Raw genomic sequence first — 19,766 nt, forward strand, 5'->3', positions numbered from 1 at the left:
CAACACATAAGGTTCCATGTAAGCCTCGTTTTATTGCGAAGATGGTTAATTTTTTGGTGTTTTAATGTTCATTTCTAGCTTAGCACACATCACAATATTCTATAGAAACTTAATGGCTTTATTTTATACAGAGACTGATGGCTTTTTTCACTGCTCACCAGTCTGTCCAATTGTGCCATTTTAAACTAAAACGGGACGTTGAATGGAAATTAAAAAAAAAAAAAACTGTTGCTAAATTTTGAACTCCTAATGGTCAGTTGAACTCCAAACGGATCTTCCCAATGGCTAGTTATATGAAGAGTAAGAAAAAAAGAAAAAAGAACAAATGGTAGAAGAGGAAAAACTCACCTTCTACATACTTTTCGTTTATCATCTAGACCTCGAAAATACCCTGGTGTACAATCTTCACATTTATCTCCCATGGTGAAGTTCCGACAACCGAGGCAGATGGCAGCACTAGTTGGACCAATTTTAATCAAATTCTTCCAGTATGATAGATCCTGTTGTTCCAACTTGAAATCAGTTAACTAAAAATAAGGGAAAGTAAAATCGCAAAATAATGCTAACCTTTATGAAACAGAAAGAAAGAATGAAAGAAAATCTCCATCATTATCAACGTGAAATGAAACTTAATTCTAGGGACCCCAAATACGAAAAAAAATAACCCGGAAGGAGAAGCGGAAGGGGGCCTCTAGCTCCTAATATTGCAACACCCTATAAAATATCGAAACTTTGGATTCTACACGAAATTAACCCATAATCCGTCAATAGTTTACCATCAAAATACACTCAATTCAAAATTCCAAAGCATTTTGTAATATTTGAAAGGTAAGCCTAGTTTACAAAGAGCAGTATAAACCAGTCAAAAGATATCTTTCAGGAATTTGAAAGAGTATTTTCCTCAACAGAATCCAATTCGACCAAATTACCATTGAGCATATTGCATTTGGGAGGTGCCTCGGTGCCCAATGGAATTAATTCACGATTTTTTTTTCTTATAGGAACTGCTTACTTATAGGGGGCAAATTCGTTTATTTATTTTTTTGGAGGGAGGGGGAGATACTACGAGGCATTTTTCAACAGAAATACCCCCCCATCTAAAAATTACGTGTGTCTGAGTGTGTGGGAGTGAATGTGTGTGCATGTATCTGTGTGTTGAGTGTGTGCCTGTGTACGTGTTTATGCATGCATGTGTGTGTGTGTGTGTGTGTTTTTTAGGAAAACAGGGACACAGTGTTTAAGGGAAAACAGCCGATGAAGCAGGCTCGTTCTTATTATATATAAAAGGCTTCTGGCAAGGTTTTTCTGTCAAATAGTGGCACCGAGTTAGAACTTAGGTGGTTTTTGCAGCGAGTGATAAATTAGCTCGTTGTGACACCTATCAACTAAATAACGTTTTTTAGTTCTTTTGGAACAAAATTTAAAATTGAGCACATACATATCTAAAAACAAACGAAAAAATAGCTTTATACATAAATAAATAGAACAAAAAACAACTTACACCATTGCTAAAATTTGTTTGGAAAAGTCCATAGCTGAAACAGATGTCTGTGTGGCCGCTACAGTAATCAGAACAGGAAACGCAATGCCCATTATTTCTTGGGTCACCAACAAAAAGCGGTTTACATTGACTGCACTGTTTCCCCTGAAACAAAAAAAAGATGATGAAAAAAATAGCGTCAGAAATGACAATAGTAATAAAAGTATTTTTCACCATTATTTAGTAAAAACTTGTGACAATAATACAAACTAGACATTTTTAAATTTTGAATGTCTCTTTTGCTGCTAAGACCGATTGGCGCATCCGATACATACGTAGTTTTGCAGAAAACATTATAAACAGATGGAGCAGAGCTCACGAGATTTTTTTTTTCAATTTTCAGATTTATACAAGAAAAACAGAAAAGAAAACAAGCTATGAAGCAGGATAAGGTGGTATCATTTTGTTATATGTTAAATCTTGCAAATGCTCTTTTGATTAATGTTTTTTATTATATTACTACAATATTTACATTTATTTCTTTTTATATCTCTTTTTACGTTAATTTCAAAAACTTTTTCCACAAGACAAATTTTTCAAAGAAAAATAAAGAGCTCCATTAAGCCAAGAACGAGCAGATATACAGTCAAATAATCTTTCAACCGTAAAACTATCAATAAATAAATGAAACTCGATATGAACAGAAATTACGATAAATAGCGAAGTCAAACTCAAAACGAGAAAAAATTAACATGAGCAGGGCTGATAAGCCCCATGCCTTCTCAAGACCAGAACATAATTTGCGCTTTACTGAAATAAAAAACAACAAAAAACAAATGATCGTTTAATTGTTTCAGTAATCAGTTTAATTGACATGTACTTCTTTGACATGTACTGACATTTATTCCTTAAAGTTTTGATAATTTTTAAATTATGAAAGTAAAAGAAGTGAAAACATTTAAAACATATTTTGTTTTCAGTAAAGCGCGAATAATGTTTAATTTTGAATCGAATTTGCTTCTTTAAAAGTTTTAACGATATATCTAGCTATTATAAAGCGGTTCTGCCTATGATATTGCTTATATGCTCCATTGAAAACCTGCATGCATATTATTTTTTCGTTGAATTGAAACGTTCGATATAAGCTTCATCTTAATGCCCTTAAAGTCGTTAGTTGCAGTGACTGTAGTGGTAGTTTAAAAGCATACATATAGTTCCTTTTGGCTAGTTCAAAGTCCCCCACAACTTACCCTTCAAGATCTAAATTAATAATACAAGTTGCTCTTAACATATTGCTTTTCTACCTTTTTGAAAGCCCACATGCTCATAGTCTGTTTTGGTTTAGTTCACCGTCCGACTGAATCTTTCTTAAAACTTGACTTTGACTTAAGGCTCCTGCCGCATGGGGTGCGGCGTAGAGAGCTTCGCAACTTGACTTCTCCAGGCGGACCGGTCAGCTGCTAAATGAGGCGCCTCGTCGACAGCAATGTTGGCCATCACCAAGAATTTGTCGAGGCTGTCTTTCCACCTTGTCCGAGGTCTGCCCCTCGGGCGAGACCAGCCATGGGCTTTTGGGTCGAAGTCGTACACTATTCGGGCTGGCGTTGATGTCGGCATTCGTAGGAGGTGTCCAAACCATCTGAGAGACCTCTGCGCTATCTGGACGGAGAATGGCACCTGGGAGGTGAGAGTAAGCAACCTTGCGTTGCTTACAAAATCATCCCACCGGAATCCCTCGATCCGGCGAAGCTGTTTCGTCTGACAGACGTCTATCATTTTAAGGATGGTTGATTTGAGGGGCCAGGTTTCCGCCGCGTAGAGCAGGACGGAGCTTACGGATGCGTTATAGATTCGCATTTTCGTACGCCTTGAGATGTGCGGCATTCTCCATAGACTGTTGAGTCTACCGACGATGGAAGAGGCTTTCGATATTCGGCTGCATACCTCTTCGTCTACGGAGCCATCATTGGACAGCACAGAGCCGAGGTAAGTGAAGTTTTTAACGACTTCAACAAGTGTTCCGCAGACAGTTATGGTATCAGGGTGCGAGACTGGACCTGGGGGTTCAATTGCCATAATCTTAGTTTTGAGCCAGTTGATTTTCAGCCCCACTTTTGCTGCCTCTTCCTTCAGGACTTCCAGAGCGTCGGTCAGCTGGTCGATTGAGTCGGCAACAAGAGCAAGATCGTCTGCGAAGTCCGCATCCGTCAGAATGCGATCTCCAAACTGCAGACCAAAGGGCAGGCGATTTGTAGTTCTTGTCATCACATAGTCTATCACACAATTGAACAATTCCGGGGCGGCGGCACACCCTTGGCGAACGCCAGTTTTGATATTGAATGTCGTGCTCCGTTTTCCGTTGAGTTGGACGCAACTCTCGGTCTCTTCGTACAGCTTTTCAAAAAGCTTGCAGTATTTATCAGGTAGACCCGTCGATCTAAGTATTAGCCAAACAGAGTTGCGATCGACGGAGTCAAAAGCAGCTTTGAAGTCTACGAAGGCCACGTATGCGTTCCTCCTGAATTCTCTAGTTTTCTCAATTAACTGGCGCATAGTGAAGATTTGTTCGACAGTGGACCTCCCTGGCATAAATCCGGCCTGCTGAACTCTCCTTTTTCTTCGGAGGATACTCGTGCATCTGTCTAGCAGGGTCATGGCAAAGAGCTTTCCAGGGACTGAGAGAAGGGTTATACCTCTGTAATTAGAGCAGATGCTCTTGCTCCCCTTTCTCTTCCAAAGGGGCAGGATTATGCCAAGTCGCCAGTCCTTCGGGACCCATTCTGTGCGCCACACCACGGAAAACAGCATTTGCAGCCAAAGTAACATCGCCGGTCCAGCATACTTCAGGAGCTCAGCGGATACTCCGCATACGCCTGCCGCTTTGTTATTCTTTAGACGTTTCAAAGCAGAGTGGATTTCTGCTGTCGTGAAGGAAGTCTCTGGTTCATTTGACGGCACTTCCTGAGTGCTGGCAGCTAGGCGTGCGAGTTCCTGGTCAGTCTGTGCTACAGCATCGGCATTGAGGAGACTTGAGAAGTGGTCTGTCCATCGACTGACCTGAGCGGCCTCGTCACTAAGTGGCTGGCCGTCCGCAGAGACAACAGATGCAACTGAGGGGGCTTTGTCGCTTGTGAGGTCACGGAGGTGCTTGTAGAGGCTCCCGACGTCCCCTTTCATGGCTGCGCCCTCCAGCTCGTTTGCCTTCCTTTCCACAAACAGTTTCTTGTCTCGCTGTATCAGCTTGTTGCGGACACCATTGAGGCGCCTGTAGGTCGGCATGTCGCCCAGAAGCCTTGCCTTGCGTCTCTGCTCAATGACGTCAAGCGTATCGAACTGAACCCACGCTTTCTTAGCACGCTTCGCCCTTCCAATATTTGCGGTCGCTGACTCCAGGACATTCTTCTTAAACGAGATCCATGCGTCCTCAGAACTTTCAAATGGCAGGAGTGCGTCGAAGCGGTTCGAGACATCAATGGCATACTTGGACCGTATCTCTTGATCGGAGAGACGAGAGACATCAATCTTGGTCGGTCTAGGTTGCGAGCGCTGGGCTTGGAGCCTCAGTCGCATATTAGCTACAACGAGGCGATGGTCAGTGTTACCAATCTCGGCTGACCTGTACGTCCTGCAGTTGAAAGCTTCATCTTAATACCCTTAGCTTGCGAAGTAGCAATAGTTGTAGTAGTATATGTAGCAGTATGCGCATAACCCCTTCAACATCCCATCCAACACACGCTGAAAGTCTCAGCTTTATACATACCATCAATCGTCCCAGAAGCATTTCTGAAGTATCTGCTTGATAATCTGTTTGGACATCGTGTGTTTTGAATTAGTTCCATGCGATTTCTATGTTTTCCAAATTTTTTGCCTCAATATTTTTAGTTTTAATAGCTGTAGAAGTAGTAGCAGTAGCAGTAAAAATAATTGCAGTAGCATAAGCTTTAGTGGCAGTAGTAGTAATAGAATTAATAACAATAGTAACAGTAAAAGTAGTATGAATAGAAGCAGTAGCATTAGGATGTAAATATTTTTTTTGGTTAGTTCAACATCCCTCAAAACAAGCCCTGTTAGTTTCCAACTTCACACCGAAAACGTTCCTAAGATATTGCTGTTACACCCTTTTGACAACATGCACACAGAGGGCGTGCTCTGATTCAGTTCATCCCCCCCCCGACAAATTTCTTGAAAATTTCATCATCATACCCTTGAGCATAGTTGTAATAGTAGTCACAGTAGTAGTATTGATATTACTAGTAATAGTACTGAATAGCGGTAGTACTACTAGCAGCAGTAGTAATACCCTACACCCTTTTGGTCAGTCAAACATCCTTCTCATTAACTCCTGTTTCAACTTAATACAATTAGCCACTGCTCGTATGTCAGTTTGATAACCTATACAGTACATTCATATACTTCTTGAAATTTTCATCTCAATGCTCTTAGCCCTGCAAGTAGTTGCAATAGAAGTAGTGGCAGTAGCAGTAAATGAAGCAGTAGCAGTACTGTGCACATATTGCCTTTTGGTGAGATGACTTCCCTTAAAGTATATTCTCTGGAAGTTCCAGCTTAATAACCAAACCGATCCTTGAGATACTCTATTTTGACAACGTGCAAGCACAGAGCGTCTTTTGATTTAGTTCAAATTTACCCCTAAAACTGTAAATGGAGTAGTGTGGTAGTAGTTGTAGTAGCATTGTTACCATGCAAATATTGCCTTTTTGATCATCTCCCTTATAGTTTCATAAATTTTCCAAATTAATATACTCAGTTTTTCTTGTGCAACACCCTTTTAACAATCCTTAAACACATAGTGTGTTTTGATTCAGTTCCAACACTTCCCTTTAGATTCTCTGACAGTCTCATCTGAACGTCATTCGTCTTCTTTGAAAGTGAAGTTAAAACATACATACCTTTCTCAATAATATATACTACTACTACCCGCCATGACATCCTCCCACCCCAGACGATCTGCTTTCCGTTTAGCCCTAGACGGTTGGCCAAAAAGAACAATCTTCGGTAATCTGACATCCTTCATCCGCAGAAAGTACCCAAGCCATACCAACCCTTCCCCTATAGCCCTAAAAAGCGGGATTGAACCACGTTTTTCGTGCAACCTACTGTATGAAACACAGTCAGTCAGAAAAATCAGTAGACAATTTCTATGGAAAACATCTAGTAAATCTCCATCTGCTTTTCAGAGCGCCCATGCTTCTGAGCCATATTTGACCACTGTCATCACTGTAATTTCCAATATTCTAACCTTGGTTTGCAGACTTATCTTCCTATTCTTCCAAGCTTTTTTAACTGTGAGAAAAAAAAAAAAAAAAAAAAAAAACACCCTGAGCCTTGGCTATTCTACTTTTAACATCTTCACTGCTTTCACCGTCTTTACTAATAATACTACCAAGGTAAGTGAAGGATGTCAGGGAATGGGGTTAGATGCTCTCCATCATGTTTGGCTTTTAAAAAGGAACTAAAACTATACATTTCAAATCAAATGATCCTCTTCTAAAGTTTGCAAGGCCACCTTTTCCATAAAACCTAATAAACCCCTGAGGCATATCTTACAGCACTTCCCCCCACATTCTGGTGGATTCTCTCCACCTCAAAGGCCTTATTATATGATCATTGGACTATTTTTGACTGGAATTTTTTATTTCCAGGCAGAGGAGATTATTATTAATTATTAATTAAATTAATTTAAATTAATTAATTAATTAATTATTAATAAAAATTATTTAAGATTATTTATTAATCTTAAAATTTTTTACTGGATGCATTTGTGGAAAATACAGCGTAGGGGGGGAGAGCAGGTACCCCCGATCACTTTGACTCCTAAAAAGGGAACTAGCACATATGGAGTTCCAATCCAATGAGCCCCCTTCGGAGTTTATACAACCACCCTATCCGTAAAAACTTTATACGCCCTCGAGGCATAACTTACACACTTTGCGCTGGAGGCCTTGGGGGGGGGGGGATGCCATCCTCAAAGACAAAATTTCCAAACCTTTCAACTACGCTGGACAAAAGGGATATCTCAAAATTTTTATTAGATGTGGTTTGGGAATTGATGGGCAGAGGGGGGCTTTTTGCCCCCCAATCAATTTTGACTATTAAAAAAGGTCCTTTCAAATTCCAATCGAATGAGCCTTTTTTGAAGTTTCTTCGACAGTAAATGGTCATCTCAAAATTTCCAGCAGATATATTTCAGGAAAATACGAGGTATGGGGGGGGGATATACAGCCTCTGATCACTTTTAATCTTAAAAAGGGTACTAGAACTTCTGATTACCAATCCAATGAGCCCCCTCTTAAGGTTATATATAATTTCCGGACCCTTTAACTACACTGAACAATATGGCAATCTCAAATTTTTGATTGTATGTGTTAGGGGAAATGGCGGGCAGGTGAGAGGGGTTAGTTGCTGCCCTCTAATCACTTTCGACTATTAAAAGGGGTACTAGCCCCTTGAATTTCCATTTGAATGAGACTTTTTAGAAGTTTCTACGACAAGAAATGGTCATCTCAATATTTCTACCAGATGCGTTTCAGGAAAATACGCGGTGTGTGGGGAGGAGGGAGGGTATCCGCCCTCTGATCACTTTGAATCTTAAAAATTATAAACTGATTTTGTGATAGGTTGAGGCTATAAACCTAAAAAAAGGTAAAAAATTAAAGACGAACTTGGGAATACACATAAATAGACAAAAATTGTTAGAATCATTGTAAAAGACATAATCTCACCATTGTATTATTCCTACATTCCAGGCAGGTGTCAAGGTTATCGGGACCTTCACAGTTACTATGACCATTGCAATCACATTGAAGACTGCAGTTTTTTCCAACAAAACCAAAATGACAGGTGCAAATATTTGGAGCAGTGCAGTCACCATTTATGCAACCTTGGGTGCAGACAGGCTTACATACAGTTCTAAGTAGGGGGGAAAAAGCTTTGGATAATCAAATGTTATTTTCTTCTCAAACAATACACTATCATATCAAAAAACGACCAAGGATGGAACAACGAAAAAAAAAAAACGACCAAACATGGAACAACAAAAAAAGAAAAAAGAAGACCGAACATGGAACAGCGAAAAATAAACGAAGTAATTCACAGCCGGTAAAAGAGAAAAAAAAGAAAGCATTACGGCCGAGATCTAAGCTTAGCCTTCCTCAGTGCAAAAAAAAACAAACAATAAATAGAAGATAAAATTCAACAGGGCAATTAAAAAAAAACAACCTAACAACAAAAGGCATTTATCTAATTCATACTAACTTGTATGGCACAATTCATCATCAACTATTGACACATAAAGGATATGTTAAAAAGAAAGAGATAATTTTGTCCATACGCAACAGATAAGCTACTTAATATAGTATCTGAAATTCCAACAATTTCAGCTGAATTTGCTTGAAAAATGGATTACTCAAGACATAAAATAGCTTTAATGGTAATCCTGAATAGAAAAAATCCTGAATTTTTCTCTGCTCGCATTTTTACTCTTTACCTACTTATTTAGGAAAGATGAGTGACATGCATGGGGATAAATTCCACCAAGACATTTTTAAAATGGAAAAACTAGGAGGATTATACAAAAGTGGGAGGGAGTTGGGGATATTAGAGTGTACAATTGTATTCCAAGGGTTTGACCCGATAATAAGCATCCTTGGTTGAGAGGTTAACACCGTCCATAAGAAAAGTCCTTACGGCTAGATCAAGTAGATCTCAGTATAGCAACATCCTAGGCTAAAAGGTTATCGTTTTTACAGTAAAATCCTTTACTCAAGCAAGAAGTTTAGCCACATGGAAGGCAGAAGGTTCTTACGAAACTAGAATCCTCCCCTACCCCGTCTTCCGATGCATGAGTAAAACTCATAGCCAAGAATTGTGCAAAGAAAGAAGAAAAGAAGAAATTTTATAAGAATATAACTGGGCTAAGGATTGACTAAATGAAATTCCTCACGAGGCTGTATCCACCCCCATGATGAATATAATTTTAAAATGTTGGAAGCGCATGCAAATCCCGATATTCAGGAGCTTTAATCCACCCAAAATAGAAATCGATCTTATATTTACAGTTATTGTTGCCCTTTTGAAGTTATTTTCATATTGAACATGATCTACGTATGTCATTCAGGAGGAAAGAAGGGATTAGCGTTTCTCAGTGTGGAGCAGCAACAGCTGCACATAGCTTGCATCTTTGTTTTCTTCATCCTGGATAGGTCATAATTTTAATTTCCAGATTTTTATTTTAAGTTAACGTAAACTAAGAAATTGGTATAAAGATTCATTCTAAATATAGCTTCAGCTTGAACTAGTTTAAAAAAATAACCAGTTGATATATTTGTTTATAAATAGAATATCCAGTTCCTTTAGTTTTAATTATATATTTGGGATATCTGCTATTTTTAGGACACTGGGAGGATTTGTCCTTAAATTCTTCAAAAGGTGTCAGATGTCTTATTTGCCAAGAAAACTGCATAAAGAAAATCTTCCTTTTACCTTAAATAAAAGTTCAAATAGGGATAAAATCTTTTAATAGACAGTGACAAATTCCAAAAAAATACTTGATATTTCGGTCGCATATGCAGTGACCGTCATCAGCAGTAATACTAAACTAATACTAAGAATACTTGTATTACTTCATATTACACCATCATGGAAAGTCTTCAAATTATCTACGTCCTTTTACTTTGTTCCTGACCCTTTGATTTGTTATCAACTCTAGAAAATCTTCGTTGATTATCTGCTAATTCTGCGTAATAAAGCTCATCTTTTCGCCAATGTTCGTGCTAAAATGCGATTTCCCGCAGTTTTCCAGACAGAGAACTGTATAGGTATACTGTAACAAATAGATTGAAAATATCAGAATTTATATTCTCCTTCTTTTTTGCCCTATTTGGGGCAAATATTGATGTTTTGCAGCATACATTGGCAAAGCACTGCACTCTGCTGCAATGCAATCTATTTTATCAGTTATAAAAAGAAATCTAGATATTTTCAATATTCTACAACCAATGGTTTAATATTATTTTTCCTAAGCTAAAAACAAGAGCTAAGAGCTAATATGGCACTTGTGACGAGGCGAGAAGAGCTAAGAACAAGAGATCATATGGTATGAGCTCTAACAAAATTCTATGAATCAATAGATTGATTTAAAAAGGAAAATAAGAGGCTTAATGCCGGTCAAGATTTAAAATAAGAGCTCTGAGTCACAAAGTCCTTCTAAATATCAAAATTCATTAAGATCCGATCACCCACTCGTAAGTTATAAATACCTAATATTTTCTAATTTTTCCTCTCCCTTTTGCCCCCCAGATGGTCGAATCTGGGAAAACGACTTTAACAAGTCAAATTGTGCAGCTCCCTGACACGCCTACCAATTTTCATCGCCCTAGCACGTCCAGAAGCACCGAACTCGCCAGATCACTGAACCCCTCCCCCCAACTCCCCCAAAGAGAGCGAATCCAGTACGATTCTGTCAATCACGCATCAAGGACATTGGTTTATTCTATCCACCAAGCTTCATCCCGATTCCTACACTCCAAGTGTTTTTCCAAGATTTCCCCCTCCAAATCCCCGCAATGTCAAAAGATCTGGTCGGGATTTGAAATAAGAGCTCTGAGACATGAATTCCTTCTAAAAATCAAATTTCATTACAATCCGATCATCTATTCGTAAGATATAAATACTACAATTTTCATGTTTTCCAAGAATTCCGGTTCCCCCCTCCAACTCCCCCGAATGTCACAGGATCTGGTCGGAATTTGAAATTAGAACTTTAAAGCACAAGATCCTTCTAAATATCAAATTTCATTAAGATCTGGTCACTCTTTCGTAAGTTACAAATACCTCAATTTTCAAAATTACCCCCCCCCCCAATTCCACCAAAGAGAGCAGATCCAGTCCAGTTATGTCAGTCACGTATCTTAGACAGGTTTCTATTCTTCCCATCCAGTTTCATCCTGATCTCACCGCTTTAAGTATTTTCTAAGATTTCCGGTCCCCCCCAACTGCCCCCCATCTCAATCTCTGGTTGAGATTTAAAATAAGATATCGGAGTTACGAGGTCCTTCTAAATATGAAGTTTCATGAAGATCCGATCACTCCTTCGTAAGTTAAAAATACGTCATTTTTCTTATTTTTCAGAATTACCCCCCCCCCCCGCAATTGAGCGGATCCGTTCTAATTATGTAAATCACGTATGCAAGACTTCTGCTTATTTTTCCAACCAAGTTTCATCCCAATCCCTCCAATCTAAGCGTTTCCCATCATTTTAGGTCTCCCCATCCCAAACTTCCCCCCATGTCACCAGATCCGGTCAGGATTTAAAATAAGAGCTTTGAGACACGATATCCTTCTAAAAATCAAATTTCATGGAGATCCAATCACCCGTTCGTAAGTTAAAAATACCTCATTTTTTCTAATTATTCAGAATTAACCCCCCCCCCAACTACCCCAAAGAAGCGGATCCGTTCTGGTTATGTCAATCATGTATCTAGGACTCGTGTTTTTTTTTTCACCAAGTTTCATCCCGATCCCTCCACTCTAAGTGTTTTCCAATTTTTAGGTTTCTCCCTCCCAACTCCCCCCCCCCAATGTCACCAGATCCGGTCGGGTTTAAAATAAGAGCTCTGAGCCACGATATCCTTCTAAATATCAAATTTCATTGAGATCCGATCACCCGTTCGTAAGTTAAAAATACCTCATTTTTTTTATTTTTTCAGAAATACCCCCCCCCCCCCCAACTACCCAAAAGAGAGCGGATCCGTTCCGTTTATGTCAATCATCTATCTAGGACTTGTGTTTATTTTTCCAACCATGTTTCATCCCGATCCCTCCACTCTAAGTGTTTTCCAAGTTTTAGGTTTCCCCCTCCCAACTCCCCGCCCCCATCATCAGATCCGGTCGGGATTTAAAATAAGAGCTCTAAGACACGATATCCTTCTAAACATCAAATTTCATTGAGATCCGATCACCCGTTCGTAAGTTGAAAATACCTCATTTTTCTAATTTTTAACAATTACTCCCCCCCCCCAACTACCCCAAAGAGAGCAAATCAGTTCCGATTATGTCAATCATGTATCTGGGACTTGCGCTTATTTTTCCCATCAAGTTTCATCCCGATCCCTCTACTCTAAGTGTTTTCCAAGATTTTAGGTTCCCCCCTCCAACTCCCCCCAATGTCATCAGACCCAGTCGGGATTTAAAATAAGAGCTCTGAGACACAACATCATTCCAAACATCAAATTTCATTAAGATCCAATCACCCGCTCATAAGCTAAAAATACTGCATTTTTTCTATTCTTTCCGAATTAACCGGCCCCTACTCCCCCCCCCAGATGGTCAAATCGGGAAAACGACTATTTCTAATTTAATATGGTCCGGTCCCTGATACGCTTGCCAAATTTCATCGTCCTAGCTTACCTGGAAGTGCCTAAAGTAGCAAAACCGGGACCGACAGACAGACCGACAGAATTGGCGACTGCTATATGTCACTTGGTTAATACCAAGTGCCATAAAAAGAAACAAAAAGGGAGAGCACATCTGTAGGCTAGTACCTCAGGCTGCTGACTCAAAATATGATATTTCTTATTGCCAAAGAAGAGGGACAGTAAACCTCTAGTTAAGGTTTTTTTACGATGACGATTTCTATGTTGCAGTTTTTATTTCAATTTGGCCTTATTTTCGAAGTATTTCAAACCTTTCTTTAAGGAATTCTCTTCTATTTTTTATTCTACATACAAATTACTAATCGGTTGAAAAAAGTGCAAATTTAAAACGGAGTCACATGGGAGGTAGTTGCCAACAGATAGTTGACTAAAAAAAATTAATCCAGTTACTTTGCGCAGTGGTTTGCTTTTTGCTAGGTCAGTTCATTCTTCCTGTAACCTAATGTCTTCTGAGAATATGAAAAAAAGACAAGCAGCCAGACCTCTGGTTGATACATCCGCAGCAGGCATGGGATTTGATTCCGATGATGAGATTACGCAAAAGCGTCATCATAACAATCCAAATAAGAAAAATAAGAATAAGCAAGTAAAAGAAAATTTATAAATGTAATATGAAATGAATTACCCTTCAGGCTTGTAACCATCCGTACAAATACAATCAAAGCCATCGGCTTGATCAACACATCGTTCTGAGACAGGATTGCAGTCATGATGATTATTTTTACATTCATCTTCCGGCGGACAGCTACTATAATGCCATCTAGCATACCCATCGGGAGGTGCCATTAATGCTGCCATTTTATTGCTGCTCTTTCGCCAACCACTTGTCGCGTTTCCTTAAGCAACATCATAATAGTATTAATAATAAGAAAGAAAAATACTGAATTTGAGAACCTAACAATAATAAAATACCACTAAAGGTTCATAAATGCTATTCACATTATTGTTCAACCTTTGTAAATTTATGTCTGTCTTTACTTTAAACTTTCACTAACTAACAGCTAATAAATACAGTATGTTTGTCCCCCAATAGATGGCAAAGAAATGCAAAACTATATATCCGTGTTTGGTCGGTCACTGTATCACCTGGATTTTGGTTAAAACTTTTTTTTTCAAAATGCACTTTCGAATTTTCGGTTACTATGTGCTAGAATTTGTTTTTTACTTGGTTGCAATGGATGCCACAACGCCACAACCATGATTACTACTTATTTTGAAACAATATCACATTACCATGAAATCCACCAACATCATATGAACTAGTATGTATATTGTTGTTAATTTATTGAAACCAGTGGACTTCAAAATTTATTTTTGCAAGAGAGGAGACCATTAAAAACGGAACTCACCTAAACCTATTAGTCCAAGAAAACTATCTGCAATCCGTGAATAGTCAACAAATGAGCAAGAACCCTCTTTCGGGTTGTCTAAAGAGCCAGCAGTGCACACGCCAAGGCCTGAAAGGGATATTGATTCCAAGTCACACCAGCCGCATTCGGGTTGTCGTAAACAATCCGCACATTTGGTAAACTGACTGCAACTCTAAAATAATATTCAAACAAAAATTGTATTATTTAGTTCTTATAAAATACGTACAAGAAGGAAACCACATTAATTTAAGAGTTTTAGGCGTATATAGGCAATAAGGCATGGCCATTGGTATGTTTATGGCGGTTAGAGACCTCGGACATTATAATTTGACAAAAAAATTACACATCACACAAACAAAGAATTATCCGTGGCAAGCAAAACATTGAAAGATTAGCCTTCAAATGTTCCATAGCTTACAGCTCATACTGTTTGGTCCAATGTCTTTTGGCATGGATTTAGAAATAATAATGTTAAAATAACTCATTTAATCATTTGAGTCTTGGAAATTGGTAACAATAATTCTAAGGGCCGCAGAGCACTTTCGAACTAACAAAAATGTTTAACTTTGAGCATCAATTCAACATCCATCTTATACTAGCTGAACGGCATAGAAAAAAAGTGAACGCTCGAGATTAACAGCTCAGATCATTGGAACAGATTGATTTATTTAACAATTTCATGATCCATATTAGAAAAGAACAAGCAGCAAAAACAGGTTTTAAGGCACTTTCAATGCAAGAACACACTAAACCCCGGAGGAAAGGGACTTTAGTATGGGTCTTTAGTCTTACTGTTTTAGCACGGCTCTTAAAGCAATCAAAAATATAGTGTCTGTTGAACTAGAAAACTTCAAAAGAAGCTTAAACTTTTGCTTGTTGAATTGAATTGATTGAATTTATTCATAAGCCCCTTGTAAATATAAGTGGCAATAGAGTAAAAAAAAAGCCGAAAAAAACTAATAAAACAATAACATATTCAACAATGATATAACCACAATATATAATGAACAAGATCATAACATAAATAGAGCCACCTTAATAACATAAGAAGCACGATACAATTATGGTTTTAAAATGGAAAGCCTAAGGTGTGTAATATATACAGCAATGAACCCTAATATGGCAGCATTTGGTCTATGATGCATTATCTCCTAGTGGCTGAAGAATTACTTCAGAAGGGGGGAGGGGGAGGAGATACTTTGCATATTGGTAGTATATTTGTTTGAGTTGTTTTGAATCATTGCAGAGAAAGTACACCAAAAAGGCACAAGGGACAAGACGTTTGTAAGTATGCAAGCGTTACACAGTTTAGTTAGGTTTAGTTAGTAATTGGTGGTTAAAACAAAGTTTGATGGATAGTAAAGTGGCGTAGGCATCGGACATCGAGCACTATAAATAAAGAATGACTGGCTTTTTAGTAGATTTAAGAGAGTCACAGATTGGGAGGCGTATGCTATTTGATTTCGGTTTAGGAGCAGCCAACACTCTATCAATATTGACTTTAAATTTTTCGAGAACTAGATCCCATTCCAGTTGAATAGCGCGAGATCTCACTCTTCAGCGTAAAACTTAAGATTCGTCTTTGAATATTCACGACTCAAATTGACAATTTTTTTTTTACCTTTCTTCTAGGGTTGGAGACACCCTCTTCACACACAATAAGAGATATATCTAGCTTCTAAAATACAACACAAAATTACTTGGGAATGTTCGTCCAAAATACAGCTATTAAACCCGATTGAGGATCTAAGGGCACATTGTCTTACGCCACGGCAGACAGGTGGGGCAATCTCAGTAATCGCTCCGCCAAGCAATTCTATTTTGACAATTAGATGAGTAAACATATCATACTAAGAAGGAATACCGCAAGTACCAGTCCCATGTTTGTAAAGCTCAATGAAAATAGGCGTGTGAATTATCCAATCAAAAACATGACTAAAATCACGACTTACTAAAAACGTGACTCTTTAAACTTATCAGCACCAATCAAAACTGATGACACTGCGATGAATGCATGAGCAAACCCTATTCATTTCTGAAACCGGAATTGGCTTGTAGGCATATAACAATTATCAAAAGTTCAGGTATTATTCACTTCTCAAAGATGTTGCAAAAGTTACGGCTACCGTTATCAGCCAACATGATGAGTACTCTTTTGAAGCTGATTCTTTTTAGGGACAGGAGCAGGGCAACCGGTCAAAAGCATAGAAGAAACTATTCCCTTAGTCAACTAAATTTGGAGTAATTATGCAAGGGGGGAAAAAATGCCGGATTCTAAGTAGTAGGTGTTTAGCATCACTATCTGTATTTCTCGAGAGATGCTTCTTCATTTTAATTATTACATTACAAACATGAAAAAGAGATACAAAAAAATTGAAATCAAAGTATTTTTTTTCAAAGTATATTATCTTTTTTCAACGTTATATTATACTAGCTGTTGGGGAGGTGCTTCGCGCCCCCCCTCAAGCCCCCCCGCGCGCGTAAGTCGTTACGCGCCATATTAGTTACGCGGCATTGTAGTTGTGTCCCCGTGTCCCACCTGTGAGTATAGATATATATATATATATATATATATATATATATATATATATATATATATATATATATATATATATATATATATATATATATATATATATATATATATATATATATATATATATATATATATATATAAAAATAAGTTGTCTGTGTGTGGATCTGTGGATGGATCAGGTGACGTCACCTGAAAAAACTGGATCAGGTGACAAAACTGAAAACTGAAAAAACTAAAAAAAGGCAAAAACTACAAAAAAAAACTAAAAACTAATAAAAAAAATAAAAAAGCTAAAAAACTAAAAAAACTAAAAAAAAGGCAAAAACTACAAAAAAAACTAAAAACTAATAAAAAAGCTAAAAAACTAAAAAAACTAAAAAAAGGCAAAAACTACAAAAAAAAACTAAAAACTAATAAAAAAATAAAAAAGCTAAAAAACTAAAAAAACTAAAAAAACTAAAAAAAGGTAAAAAACTAAAAAAACTAAAAACTAAAAAAAACTAAAAAAAAGGAAAAAACTGAAAAATAAGCTAAAATAAAGGTAAAAACCAATAAAAAACTAAAAAAAAAAAACTGGAAAAACTAAAAAACGGCAAAAACTACAAAAAAAACTAAAAACTAATAAAAAAAGTAAAAAAGCTAAAAAACTAAAAAAACTAAAAAAACTAAAAAAAGGTAAAAAACTAAAAAAAAATAAAAAATAAAAAAAACTAAAAAAAAGGAAAAAACTGAAAAATAAGCTAAAATAAAGGTAAAAACCAATAAAAAACTAAAAAGAAAAAAAGGAAAAAACTAAAAAAAATTTTCATCTAAAAAACTAAAAAAAACTAAAAAAGGTAAAAACTAAAAGAACTAAAAAAGAAAAAAATAAATGACGACACTCAAAGAGAAAGCGACCAGGACAAAAGGAATGTTCGATTAGCAATCAACAAAGCACCGGGACACAGGGAGTATAAATGACGACCAGGACATAAGTAAAAAAAAAAACTAACAAAACTAAAAAGAAGGTAAAAACTACAAAAAAACTAAAAAGAAAAAAACTAAAAAAAGGCAAAAACTACAAAAAAACCTAAAAACTAATAAAAAAGCTAAAAAACTAAAAAAACTAAAAAAAGGCAAAAACTACAAAAAAAACTAAAAACTAATAAAAAAATAAAAAAGCTAAAAAACTAAAAAAACTAAAAAAACTAAAAAAAGGTAAAAAACTAAAAAACTAAAAACTAAAAAAAACTAAAAAAAAGGAAAAAACTGAAAAATAAGCTAAAATAAAGGTAAAAACCAATAAAAAACTAAAAAAAAAAACTGAAAAAACTAAAAAAAGGCAAAAACTACAAAAAAAACTAAAAACTAATAAAAAAAGTAAAAAAGCTAAAAAACTAAAAAAACTAAAAAAACTAAAAAAAGGTAAAAAACTAAAAAAAATAAAAAATAAAAAAAAACTAAAAAAAAGGAAAAAACTGAAAAATAAGCTAAAATAAAGGTAAAAACCAATAAAAAACTAAAAAGAAAAAAAGGAAAAAACTAAAAAAAATTTTCATCTAAAAAACTAAAAAAAACTAAAAAAGGTAAAAACTAAAAGAACTAAAAAAGAAAAAAATAAATGACACTCAAAGAGAAAGCGACCAGGACAAAAGGAATGTTCGATTAGCAATCAACAAAGCACCGGGACACAGGGAGTATAAATGACGACCAGGACATAAGTAAAAAAAAAAAACTAACAAAACTAAAAAGAAGGTAAAAACTACAAAAAAACTAAAAAGAAAAAAAAACTAAAAACTAATAAAAAAACTAAAAAATCTAAAAATCTAAATAAACTAAAAAAGAAAAAAAAAGGAAAAAAATAAAGGAGAAAAACAAAACTAAAAAACGAATGTATATACAGACCGGGACACCGGGATACAAATGACGACCGGGACACAGGGAATATAAATGACGACCGGGACACAGGGACACAACTACAACGGGGACACCGGGGGAAACAGGGGGATATAAATGACGACCGGGACACCGGGACAGGGAATGGTCGATTAGCAATCACCATCAACAAAGCTCAAGGGCAATCATTAGAATCATGAGGTATAGATCTGAATACAGATTGTTTTCCCATGGACCATTATATGTTGCATGTTCAAGAGTCGGTAAACCTGACAATCTATTTATATGCAAAGACAATGGGACAGCAAAGAATGTTGTATATTCGCAAGTTTTACGTAGTTAAAACCATATATATATATATATATATATATATTTTATTTTTATTTTATTTTTTTAGTTTCCTTTTTCTCCTTTATTTTTCAGTTTTTTCCTTTTTTTAGTTTTTTTTTCTTTTTCAGTTTTTAGTTTTTTTCAGTTTTTTTATTAGTTTTTAATTTTTTTTTCTTTTTACCTTTTTTTAGTTTTATTTTAATTTTTTTCTTTTTTATTTTTTTTTGTAGTTTTACCTTATTTAGTTTTTCTATGTAATGCTAAAGCCAAGGTTCGAATCTGGAACCTCTCGGCCCTAGAACCTGGAACATAACGCTTTACCAACTCAGCTACTTCGGCTTGAATACATTTACCTTTTTTAGTTTTTTTAATTTTTATTTTTTAGTTTTCTTTTTCTCCTTTATTTTTCAGTTTTTTTCTTTTTTTAGTTTTTTTAGTTTTTTTATTTGTTTTTAGTTTTTTTATTAGTTTTTAGTTTTTTTTTCTTTTTAGTTTTTTTGTAGTTTTTACCTTTTTTTAGTTTTTTTAGTTTTTTTCTTTTTTAGTTTTTAGTTTTTTACCTTTTTTTAATTTTTTTTTGGTTTTTTTTGTAGTTTTTACCTTTTTTAGTTTTTTTTCTTCTTTTGTTCTTTGAACAAAGAACTTTCTTTGTTTGTTCTTTGAACAAAGAACTTCTTTGAACCTTGGCTAAAGCCAAGGTTCGAACCTGGAACCTCTCAGAC

At 36.2% G+C, this 19,766-nt stretch overlaps 1 protein-coding gene across 1 annotated transcript in view; it reads right to left on the minus strand.

The window, feature by feature from the left end:
- The window catches only part of LOC136040663 (multiple epidermal growth factor-like domains protein 8), a gene marked incomplete in the record, with an annotated part of 168,217 nt that overhangs the window by 26,546 nt on the left and 121,905 nt on the right, over positions 1-19,766 (minus strand). The window contains 5 exon segments of the mRNA XM_065724950.1: positions 349-527; positions 1,502-1,645; positions 8,224-8,410; positions 13,559-13,769; positions 14,283-14,475. Coding sequence (XP_065581022.1) covers positions 349-527; positions 1,502-1,645; positions 8,224-8,410; positions 13,559-13,769; positions 14,283-14,475 — 914 coding nt within the window.

This window comes from Artemia franciscana, chromosome 21, assembly GCF_032884065.1.
Source record: "Artemia franciscana chromosome 21, ASM3288406v1, whole genome shotgun sequence".
Lineage (NCBI taxonomy): Eukaryota > Metazoa > Arthropoda > Branchiopoda > Anostraca > Artemiidae > Artemia > Artemia franciscana.